Below are 12,372 nucleotides of genomic sequence, written 5' to 3'. Positions count from 1 at the left end.
GAGTTGCAAAAAACAAAAAACAAAAAAAACAACCTCAGCAGCCATACGATAATGAAAGGCTTTCAGTGAGCAATAACACATCACCTCAGGGAAACCTGCACGCATAATCTCATCCACCAAGCATGGCTGAGCCCACACACATGCATGCACAGGTGAACATGTAACCACTGACCCCTATTTTTAGACACGAATGTTCTCATAAGCATGTAATGTTGTGCTTTTCAGCTCGCTAGAAACAACTCCATAGCCTTTTGGTCTTCTAAAGCAACTAATTCCACTAAAAGCATCAGCTTTCTATAAATAAATCCCATCAATCAACCCCGTCCATTTCACTAGCAGCTTTGAGCTGATGATGCAGCTCACCCCCCCCCCCCCCCCCCTATTTTGTTCCTAACTGCCTCCCCTGAAAGCCCCCTCCATCGCCGCTCTGCCCCTCGCATCTCCAGTTAACCTCCGATCGTGTGCGTTCTCCAGACGCGCTGATAATGTATAGCTTCACTTCTCTCCAGTTCCTAATGAGGTTTCCATTAATCATCTTAACCCTGTCTTTCGGCTGTCTTTCTTTAGCCCCTCTCCTCATTGATTATTGATAAGATGGAGAGACAAATTCTTGAGTGGAGGCAGAAAAGAGATCCATTACAGAAAAGCCAAGTTACACGACTGAGGGTTAAAAATAGCGGCTCATATTTTGGGAACAGATACGTCATCTGATCGAGGAAAGATGAAGAATGAATGGACAAGAGACGAGAGGGGAAAAAATGTGTGTGTGTGTGTGTCTTTGTTCATTTTCTTTCATCTCAGGCTTATCTGACCTTAAAGAAACTCAAAGATGTGATGAATGGCAGTGGGAGGGCCAGCTGAGCAGTAATGTAGAAGTGAAGGCTTGTGTTACTGCGTGTCGATCAGCCTGTAATAATATCTAATTACAGATCAGAACAGTTAGAGAAGAGAAGGGTTCGACTGAAGGCTGTACGTAGCCCTGACAGGTCAGTCCCGCAGTCTGTGGGCAATGTATGCAGATGACACACAGAGATTAAACAGGCAGAACAGGTACGTTTTATTCAGGCCAGACTAATTCTCATTACTTATTTGGTCGTAATGGTAGTCACAGATTACCGAATTGCTCAACTGGCAGGAGAGGACTCATTAACCTTGCTTAACTGCAGAGTGAAAGAAGAACACAGAGCGTATCTGTGACAGGTAAACACCAAACTCAACCACGGGTAGGATACAGGTAATCAACTGATTAACACAATGTTGTGACTCAAATGTTCAGCTTTTGTTGAGCTTGTGTCAAAAATGACGTTTGTTTCCACTGGTTGAGGGTTGTTGTGTTATATTGTGATACATCAGCAACAAAGAAATAATCACAATAAAGTCCACAAAGGTTTTTATACCAGAAACTATTGACTGTCTTTTTATTCATTCACTTTTATTTCATTTAGCTTTCTTCTCCAGTGAGTTTTCATCCTTGCTTTAATGTTTTGAAGTTTCAGTGTTCGTTTTTGATCATAATGTAATACTGAAGAATGTAACACTGTGTAAAAGCTTGAATCACTCCCTTAATTTCTTTTTATTTTGGTTCCAAGGAGCCACACTATCTTGTTTAAGCAATAGTCTTAGTCTTACTGATAGTTCTCCAAGCTTTCTGAAGGTCTTTCAATGATCCGTTTTAGCCCAGTCCTTAAAGGCACTTGGTTACAAGCAGATTGTCACAAAAACACACCACGTTGTTCTTTAATTTGCAAAAGAAATCACAGTTTGGCAGGCATAAAATAGTATGATGGCACCAAACTCGCTGCATGCTGTGCAGTGTGTCCTTAAATACATTGAGAAAATTGGGCCAAAAAACCATCTACAGCAGAAGAACTGTAGATGCAGATGACACAGGACCAGAGAGATGCTTCTGGACCTTCAAATGATTGTTATCAATATGTACGGAGGAGATCAGGAAAGCAGGGTAACAGTAAATATCTATAGCAGACGTGAACACTTCATTTTACCAAGTGGGTCACATGAGAAACTGTACTTTTGCACTGGTGCAGCCCTCCACAACAGTTCCAGTTTCTCATGGAGCCCCTTGGTCAAATTAATTGTCGACCTGGTTTACAGCCACCCATAAAGCACATCGTTGGCTCTGTCATGGTTTTCAGGTTTCAGAGATCTTGTGAAAATTGATGGAACGATAAACATGGTAAATGCAGGTCAAGATGCAGTCCCATCTTGACCTGCATATAACTGAAGCAGTGTGGGATCATCCCAACAGAGAACAACACAAAAATCCAGTCAACATCCAAAGAAGAGGTCTGAATGTCTGGAAGCCTGGAGAACTGTTCCTGAATACTACTTAAAGAAATTACAACAAGGCTGGCCTACTACAGTTCAGGCTGTGTTAGAAAATAAAGATTTTTATGACATAAGTTGACTTTCAATCTTGTTAGAACTGTATAAACTTGGTTTTTCCTTCCTTCTTCTTCATTAAATCCCCAAATTCCTAGAAAAATATAAACAATCAAGGGGTGGCTCAAGACTTTTGCACAGCACTGTATTTCAGTGGCAGTGTTTAAAATTACACATTATAATACATCACTTCTTAAAAGCAACGGACTCACATTCATACTGGCACTTTCAGATGTCAACCATATTTCCTATACAGTCTGTGGATAGTTCTCTATATTTAAGTTTATGTTTTACCACTTGAAGCATATTTCTGATTTGTCTGAGCTGATCATTTTTAAAATCTTCATCTAACAGCTTCCAGTGGGTCGCATTTTCACGAGGGTGGCATTCATATGTTGCACAAATGCTTTAAAGTTGCTTCATTCGAAGTTAGCTTTGGCTGCCCTCTGCTGGTACTACATGTGCAATCAACGTTAATTATACCCTAAAACTCTCATGTCAGCTATCTAGACCAGGGGTCAGCAACCTTTAACACCGAAAGAACCATTTGGACTCGGTTTCCACGCAAAAGAAAACACTGGGAGCCACAAATACTTTTTGACATCTAAAATGAAGATAACACTGTATATATTGTTTTTTACCTTTATGCCTTGTTTGAACGACTATGGTGTGTTGCTTATGAAATCCTTGAAGTGCTACAGAGAAAATTACATTTTATTTATGTAATTAACACATTTTGAACTCTTAAAGAAATAGAACAAAAATTAAAAGACGCCCAGCTGAACTAAAATGATCCATGTAGCAAACAAAAACTGTTATATCGCCTTTGGGCTTTTGGAGCCTTGACCTGACTTTTAAAAAGTAATTGGAAAAAAGCACTATGCTGCTAAAAAATGAAAAATAGATATTTGCAAAATTCTCCCTAAATATGTATTTTACCTGCTTAATGTGTGTGGCGGGGCGTGGTCTGCAGCGCTGCTGCAGGGGCGGGGGACGCACCTGAGCGGCACCCGCAATCGCGCCTCGCCGCCTTTACGTCTGTGCTGCTGTGTTGGTATGTGTTGGGCTGTGAGCTGAAAAGTTACAGCCGGCTGTATGCGTCAGCAACCGTGTGTGAAAAGTGGTCAATAAAGAGATGCTGAAAAGCGTGTTCATGCAAACATCGTCGGGTCTGCCGTGATATGTTTACAATGGGACTTCTGCTCCTGAACCTCTGCGCACAGCATCTGCAAATCGGGGCTTTCATCTTTACGCAGGACTGTACGCTGTCATCTGTGAGGCGTGAGCGGCGTTTGTTTTTAACATAGTTCACGGTTGAGAACAGCTGCTGACATAATGTGGATCCGAAGATCCATAACTGGCCTACCTGGGGTCGAAAGTCTCGATAAATGCACGGCGTTTCGGCGGGTACACCGGCTTCCGCGAGTGTGACGCTTATTTTGAGCATGAAAAAAATAATAGAATATAATTTTATTTTTATATTTTAATATCACAATAATTTTCCAATTTAGAACTACAAGTTAAAAAAGAACTAACATAAATAAAATACACTTCAGCTAAATACTTCTAATTTATTTTCCCAAACCATGCGGAGCCGCAGTATAAGGACAAAAGAGCCGCATGCGGCTCCGAAGCCGCAGGTTGCCGACCCCTGATCCAGACATTGGTGACTATCACTTCACATTACGTTTGCTTTACAACATTAAACTCTGAGGATACAAACAGACGATTAGTAAACTACATTTCAGATTAGTGTTAGACAAATATGAAGGTGGTGGATGAATCATACTGCAGAACTCATACTGTCATAACATACTACACCCATTATGTTTTCAATGGCACAGAGATAAAACAACTGAATACCTTAAAAAAATTGGTATTGCATTGTTAGATGAAACACAAACAATGTGCTGAATGATAGCAGTAGATGTGCTTTTTGTAAAGTACTTTAAAAAAAATACAAAAAGCATTAAAAACTTTGCTAGAAAATCCAGTTAAAAAAGCCAAAACAAACCATGTTTTGATATCATAGTTATAAAAACTTGTGTTAAAATACAAAATGTTAAAAATGTTTTCTTTAAATGTCTGTGTTTCAGCAAAAATTACTCAAAAAGAAGACACAGTCATCTGTTTGGAACTAGTTTAGGTGCAGATTAATCTGCATTTGGTGCACTGCTGAATATATCCATCAGCAGGAAGATGTGCATTCGACTGACTGAGAATAAAACCAGTGTGTGTGCTCACCATAATAAAAGACTGTGTCAGGTTGTGTTTATAACAGTATTTGTCAAACAGCAACGGAGCTCGGTGGCACACAGAGGAATAATGGATCAAACAGATTAGGTTTTAGCTAAACAGTTCATTGATTATCTTTTCATGTACTTTTTTTGCAGCTAGATTGATTGAAGTGTCGCCTTTCTTGTCCTTCTGATGTTTCATCCACAGCTTGACAGCCTTACAAGACCGTCGTCATACCCCTAAAAAGTCCTTGTAATAAGACAGATGTGTGAATGCTAATGAGACAAGTCCCTTAAAGTTATTAGCAGCCGAGTCTGCAGTTTGATCCTGAATCTGTTTGATGCGCAGTGTCGGTTCTCTGATGAAAAAACAAGGCCATCTATCCCCAGTGTGGCGTTACTATGGTGAGCGGCTCCCGGTTGTGTCCGTTGATGATCGGCCAGGGATTGAAGTAGGGGAAAACAGGCTCTTTGAATTTTGCATCATTGAATGTGAAGAGGTGGCTCATGTCTCCAGCATCATAAAACGACACTAGGCCACGACCGTAGTCCAGGTATATCCCCACTCTCTTCGGAGGTTTGGAGGGATATAATAAGTTCTCCTCTATGTCAGTGCAAGCTTCATACTCGCTGGTGCCATTTCCGCTGTCCCTCAGCACCAGCGTCCAGAAACCATCATCCGGGCAAAGGCTGATCTCATCTTTCCTGTTGACGGAAACTGTGGCCACGCCCAGTCCCCACGCCGTCTTAGAGCCTACCTCCACCTCCCAGTAGTGTCTGCCTGAAGAGAAGGCTTCCGAGCCCAGGACAATGTTGTAGCGGGTGAAGCGCTCGGGGTTGTTGGGCAGGTTCGCTTGTAGTTTTCCCACCTGGACGCTGGTGCGACACGGGGAAACCCACAGACAAGGGTAGGCTGTGTCTGGGTCAAGGGTCACAGGTGTCACAGCTGGGAGGACATGAAAAACAGAGACAAACCAATGAAGGTGAAACATGTTTACAAGAACTGACACCACCCGAACTCCTCTGGAGTGACCTTCAGCAAGATACTGAATACCAGCCTGCGCAATTAGTGTAAGACGAGCATCAGCTACATGGACGCAAATTAAATATAAATAACGTGGCTCCGATGTATCCAGAGATTAAATAAATTTCTGGAGAGCAGCCTGGTTTTACAGGGGTGATGTTTGAGGTCATCACGGACCCAAGGTAAGCATGTGTACGCTCGACTTGTGTCGGTAACAAAGACGTTAAGTTCAGAGAACAAATGGCGTCACGCTTGAAACTCACTGCCAGTCAGAGCAGGCTGAAACGAGACTGAACAATGAGTTGAACCACAAATATGTCTTTTCTAGACGCAGCCAAATCTTTTTAAAGGAGTATTCCAACAAATTTTGATGTCACACCACTGTTTGTCATAAAAAGCATTGGTGAGTCTGTGAAATCAGTTGTATAAGGCCTCCTGTTGCTCTGCGGGGGCTTTGAAGTTGGATTTGTTGTATTGAGGCCTGTGGTTTTGGTTTTTGAAGGATACTAGAGGCTACAAGCACTGTGTCAGTGTTTTTTCCAGACTAGACAGTTAATGACTAATGAGCACTATTGTTCTCTTGACCTTGGTTTGCATGACGTGTGTTATCTTTATACCTGGCTGAAGAATTGAGCTCATTTTCCTCCAAATCCTGTACTGGAGAGGTCCCAGAAAGTCTCCAGATTGCAGGTCCACAGCCATCTCTGCAGGGCGCTCAAACAAGCTCTCTGCCCTGAGAGGGAGAGGGAAAGAGAGTCGTTTTAAAGATTATGAAACATCCAAAACTATATGCTTGTGAACTTGTGTTTTATAGCATATTCGGAGTATTTAAATACAAGTAACCTTCATTTAAGAAGAAACTAACGAAACCTTTACTCTCCACATTTAAAATGAAATTTGAACCAGTAATGTGTTTCTAGCTGGAACAATCACAACCTCTCATTCTGTTCGAAAACAACTCAAAACGGACGTGATTGCCTTGTGACTTTTGGACAAAAGTCATGATGAGATAAATGAGATTTGATTAGCTCTGACAGAACTTCTTGGATAAGATTACAGTAGTACTCACCCTCCAATAAAATCTTTGATCCCCTGAAACAGATAAAAACAGGCCTGTGATTACAAACATGTGACTTTCATTCATTCTTTATTCAGTATTCTTTTATATGTGCTCCAATAATTAGCAAAGTATACTGAAAGATTATGAGAAATATGTGGCTCATCCATAAATCCTTCTCCTCTGCCCCGCCTCTTCTTCTCTCACCTTGAGTTGCTCGGGATTTTCTTCTTCTCTAAGTTTGAGCCGAAGTTTATCGGCTGTAATCTCCAGTTGGCTGATCTGCTCCGTGGACTGAGTGAGCGCCTCCTCAAGCTGCTGAAGCTTCTCCTCCTTCTGCTTCTGCAGTTTTTCCTTTATGCGCTCCTCCTCCTCAACGAGGAACTCCCTCATACGGCTAAACTCTGCAGAGACCAGCTCCTCCAAATCTCCCGCTCGCTCCTGAAATGCAGCGAGGAATTTGGTCACAAAGAGCAAGAACTCAGATAACTTTGCCAGTCAATAGGTAAAGCACAGCTGATTTGTACAACTTTTTTTTCTTTTTTAACCTCCTCGGACCTGGCGTCCACATATGTGGACATACAATTTTGGGTTGTCTAGACCACAATACTACATTTTGCTCTACAAGGGCCTGATATCTCTTACGAGGACATTATACTGCCACTGTTCTATCGAAATTGAAAACGAATGTCCCCATATGTGGATCTCTGGCCGTTGTAGAGCAAAATTAGATAAAAAGATAACTCTTTGTTTTTAAATCACGTCCCCCAAATAGCAAAAAGAAATAAAAAAATGCATGCCATGAAAGAGTTCGGGTCTTAGGAGGTTAAAGCAATAGCACGACTCAAAAATGCCCCTTAAAGCTGACAGAAACCAAGTCTGTCTTCAAAATGCTTAACTGCTTTAGAGTTTGTATGATAACGATCTCTGAGTCTTTTTAAGCTCTTCCTGGGGTGGAAAAATACCGAGCTATGTTGTGACAAACGGTGGGGTTCAGTTTTATTTTGTCACATTTGAAATTTCTGTTACATACTGTTGTTTTAATAGGGTTTATTATTAGAGAGTTATTATTATTTAACAAGTTTTTTTTTTAACTGTTGCGTGTCAGTGAAAATGAGGACACACTTACTTCTCATTGACTGTAATGGTGTGACACTAAAACCGGAAGTGTCCTATTTTACTGTTATTATTGAATAAAAAATATAGTTTTTTTTCTTCTCTGGAAATATGACTACAATCTTATGTTTAACAGATTAAATCAACAACTTTACACTGTGGCCATTCAGACCAGAAGTGGTTCATCAAATAGGAAAAATCAGTATTTGTTATGAGGAGACGATACATTTTATGTCATATGTGGCACAAATTATTATATCTTATATCTTACTGAGATATAAAAGTTTTTACTAGATCGATCGATTGATAGATAGATAGATAGATAGAGGTATGTCTGTATTTTTAACACAGAAAAGAAAAATTGACAAACTTCCTCTGCTCAACCACATCCTGTCATACTGACAGAGAAAGGGAGAAGTGAAGAAAAAAAATCTGTGAATCTGCATGTAAACTGGGTCAAACAGACAGACAGGAAAATACACCCGCTGACACATTTAAACACACAGATAGGAAAGGAAACGGTCTGTGATAACCTGGAGCAGAGCTAGACGAAGTTATCTGCCACGGCAGAAATGCTCCGGTGCATTCTCTAACACTACCCTCATATGTTTGTTTAACACACACAGCGTGCGTTTCAGTGAACTTCTTCCTGTGCCTGTCGAAACTCTATCAGCTGAGTTCCCTTGCAAGCTGTGTGACATGAAGCAGTTAGGGCACATGCACAGCCTGTGACAGAAGAGCGCATGACGAAGATAAACACAAAATGATGTGTATGAATGCTCATGATCCTCCCTTTTTAGTCCAGGATGAGCTCCTGATCATCATCACGTCTAAAGAAAAGATGAGTAAGAACATGGTGTGTCAGCACCAGTCGTTAGTACCACCAGTCGTTACTACCGCCAGTCATCCCTCTGTCTTGACAGGTAAAGGTGGAGGAATGCGTCAGAATGTTGCCTGCCCGCTAGAATTTCTGGTTATATTTAGAGGACAAACACACTGGCGTGTTTTTCTTTCACAGTGCTTCACAAAGAAACAGCCAGCGCACACAGAGACGTGATACCTTAATGAGAAGGATCTTTTCATTGGTCTGTTTTTGGAAGAGTGTGGCCTCCTCTGTCTGCACCTGAACCCTCTCCAGAGCCACAGACAGCTTACCCTGCAGGACAAACAGATAATCACATAAAAACGTTTGTTGAGAAGAGGTTATGTAAACCAGATTACGCTTCAATCAACAGTTAATTTGATTCGTGCGTCAGTCCGAACAACGTCCCGTCTTTAATGGGAGTCATACATCCGGCAATCCTCAACTGAGCGCCCTGACCCAAAAAATCTAACAAAGCTGGAATTTAGCACTGCTTAAACATGTTAAGACACACAGAGAGGCCTCTCAGAGCGGGTCGCCAAACAACGTGATGAAGGTCAGCTGCCAGGTTTGAAAGGTAGTGAAGCTCACAGAGGCCTGCTGAATTCCTGTAACGCACAAAAATTCCCAAAGGCTCCTGGGGCAGACAGGGAGTGTGCTCTTTAAAGCACAACTGCTACATCTATGAAAAGCCTGCTTGCTACATTAGAGCAATTGAGTTTTTTAGTAAAAAAGTACTTTTGACTTGACTTATAGGAATACTTGTGAAACTTACAGTACTGTAGTACAATAAGAGGAGTGTCCAATAAGCATTGTAAAGTATGGCACTCCTTGAAACTCTGATTGCTTGTTTTATCTAGAAGCTCCAGCTGTTACACTATAGAGCAAAAATACAGTAGAAAAATAATTCAAATTTGGTGATTATGTTGGTCAAATCTCAATACAATGTCTGTATATGCCTGATTTAAGGTTTTGGAAGACCGGGAGCCTTAAAAACGAGCCAATAACAAAACAGTACCCTGTAGCTTTCAAACGCCTCTGTAATGGGGATGACATTGTGGTTCTTGTGGTCTCGAGACATCCCGCACACTAGGCAGATGGGAAGCTGGTCGTCCTCACAGTAGAGCTTCAGCTTCTCCTCGTGCTCCTCGCACATATCCAAACCCATTCCCAGGCGTGGCCAGTGCCCGATGGACGAGGCCACGCTGCTCATGCTGGAACCCCGCTCGCGGTCCTCGGGCATCTCCAGCGTACCTTCGTGGTCCCACACGCACATCCCCGCGGCCGCGTCCATGGCGCGGGCTCTGCGCACACTATCCACGACGTTGCACAGGAGCGAGTTGGGTCGCAGTTTCCGGGCGCACGACTTTCTACACTTCGGGCAACTCGAGAGCTCGTCCGCCTTAGCTTCCCAGCACTGGATGATGCACACCTGGCAAAAGTGGTGCCCGCACTCAAGGATCACGGGATCATGGAAGAGTTCCAAACACACCGGGCAGGTGAGCTCCGACTGTAGCTCTTCAAGCGCGTTGGCCTCCGCCATCGTCTACTGCGCTCATACTTCTCAGAAGACACGTCTGTGGGAAACACTGTGACGGGGAAACAAGACTAAACTGCTCTTCCGTTCACATTCAGAGAGGGAGTGGTCTGACGCTGACAGCAGTACGACTTTTTTCACGGAAGCGACCAAAGGCGTGTAGAAACAGGCTCGGCTGGGCGTGATGAAGGGCTCCATTAAAGGGCGCAGTGTGTTTACGATTGCCCTGAGCGAAAGAGGGTTTCTTAGAAGGAAGAGAACAGTAACAAGAAAGGTCACGTTATTGGTGCGAGGAAATATACGCGGAATTTTTAAAAGGGGGTTGTACCAGGAACAAATTGGCTGACTTGTTGGTTTATAAGTTTTTAAATTATTAAACACTTACAGTAAATAAATCAGAAACGTGTGAGCGGAAACGTCTGTGTAGTAGGGTAAAAGACACAAACCAAAAAGTGATTTCCCGTATTTTCCAAAAAACGACTGCCCGTATATAAACAGCTCTGAATAAGTTGTTGGCTTATAAACTCATACAAATATATGGCAAACCTATCTCTCTTTGAGCATATCGAGTCATTTTGAGACAGAAACATCATTCCTGTCATAAAGTAAAATCTGCAATTAGTTTTTGCCATAGTTGCTTTTATTTATCCTTTATTTATCCAGCGAAAAAGTTTTATTGACATTAAAAATGTAGGATTTTTTAAAGATCTTGCCAAGAAGGCAGCATAAATTGCAACAATTATGACATCACAGCTCTATAAAGATGTTTTAAGTGGCCAAAAGGGGCTGGATTCATTACAATGTAGCTACATTAACGCAGAAATACTTTTACTAATTTCTATATTTTATGTGTAATCTCTTCTTAAATCCTATTGATCACAGTCTATTTACAAATATAAGTAGAGACATTAAACATGGAAACATACAGAAACATTAGAAATCGGATGATCGCTTTTTGGAACAACACCCATCTCAGACAGAATCAAAAGCATTTAAAGGCTTTTGAAGATTGAAACTAAGTTTTGAAGTGTTGTAATGCATTTGAGTTTCCTTCTTCACATATACATCACAGGTTTTACCCTACATGTTTTCACAGTGTCGATGTAATCAAGTCCCATTCATGGCATTTATGGATTTGACTGCATTACACTGTAGAGGCGCAGCTACTTAATATAGACAACACTGAATAAATTTGTGTTAATACTCATGTAAGAGAGCATTAGCGTACATGTATAAGGGCTTTTTAATTTGGCCTTTAATTGGGCTTTAAATTAAACTTGCCTCTCCAGGTTATCCCCAAGAACACACACACACACACACTCACACACACACACACACACACACACACACAGCCTTCCAGTCAGCAAAGCATGACTCAGAGCAAGGAAAAAGGGAAGGGAAAGTAGCTGACACCAAGAAAAAAAACCACTCTTGCCAGCATTCTTCAATTAAAATTATATCCCTGCCTGTCCATGGATTACACGCTAATACAAATAAAGCCTTATTAGTCTCAGTCAATTTTATACACTTTGCATGATTAATGTCAGGGTCATGTAGGTCATCCTGCCACTTGCTGTTGTTCCTCTGAGTGCTCACTAGATGGCCCTGATGATCAGTCTACCAGGTGCATTTTTAAGATAAGGACTGATGCAGTATTTGCTCCTTTTCTCCTGGATTTTTTCCTCCAGACGCTAAATTTGAGACCAGCTTGTTGTAAACTGTATCCATTTCGCAAATTAACTATCAGAATATTTTGGGAGGGAGGCGATATATTAAATATTATAACAAGTTTTCCATTCTGGTGGTTTTCTCATGAATATTAAAAACATTTTCTCAACAAATGGTCTCATTCCTAAGATTATTTAGGGGTTTCTCAGCGAGGTGAGATTACGTCTAAACTTTTGTGTGCCCAAAAACTCAAACAGCTTGTGAGTCTTCTTCTTCTTTCCACTTCTCCCTTTAGGGGTCGCTACAGTAGATTATCTCACCCTGTCACTAGCATCCCCATCTGCTACAACAGTCCTCTGCATGCCCTCCTTTCTAATCCAGAGAAAATCTTAACATCTTTAAATCTGCCACCTGTCTTTTTGTTAGTGCCACAGTCTCCAAAGCATACATCATAGCACGTCTTCCTACCTT

General features: G+C 41.5%; 1 protein-coding gene across 1 annotated transcript; it reads right to left on the bottom strand.

Annotated features, from left to right (window-relative positions):
* Nucleotides 1–3,746: 3,746 nt before the first annotated feature.
* On the bottom strand, nucleotides 3,747–10,319 carry LOC102787299 (zinc-binding protein A33-like). The gene is made up of 6 exons (XM_006781987.3): nucleotides 9,715–10,319; nucleotides 8,895–8,990; nucleotides 6,926–7,159; nucleotides 6,731–6,753; nucleotides 6,279–6,394; nucleotides 3,747–5,583 (listed from the first exon to the last, which is right to left on the bottom strand). The coding sequence occupies exons 1-6, from the start codon at nucleotides 10,237–10,239 to the stop codon at nucleotides 5,018–5,020; spliced, it is 1,560 nt and encodes a 519-aa protein (XP_006782050.2). The 5' UTR covers nucleotides 10,240–10,319; the 3' UTR covers nucleotides 3,747–5,017.
* Nucleotides 10,320–12,372: the final 2,053 nt, after the last annotated feature.

This window comes from Neolamprologus brichardi, chromosome 2 (assembly GCF_056152115.1).
Source record: "Neolamprologus brichardi isolate AB-2024 chromosome 2, ASM5615211v1, whole genome shotgun sequence".
NCBI classification, from domain to species: Eukaryota; Metazoa; Chordata; class Actinopteri; order Cichliformes; family Cichlidae; genus Neolamprologus; species Neolamprologus brichardi.
Note: the sequence above shows the minus strand (reverse complement) of the source record. Positions and strands in the feature narration are given on the sequence as shown.

Excerpts from the sequence above, each read along its gene's own strand:
- LOC102787299 (XM_006781987.3), bottom strand. The coding sequence starts at position 10,239 with ATGGCGGAGGCCAACGCGCTTGAAGAGCTACAGTCGGAGCTCACCTGC. Across the intron at positions 7,160-8,894 it reads AAAAGATCCTTCTCATTAAG|GAGCGAGCGGGAGATTTGGA; the intron begins GTATCACGTCTC and ends GCTGCATTTCAG. Across the intron at positions 6,395-6,730 it reads ATCAAAGATTTTATTGGAGG|GGCAGAGAGCTTGTTTGAGC; the intron begins GTGAGTACTACT and ends TCTCCCTCTCAG.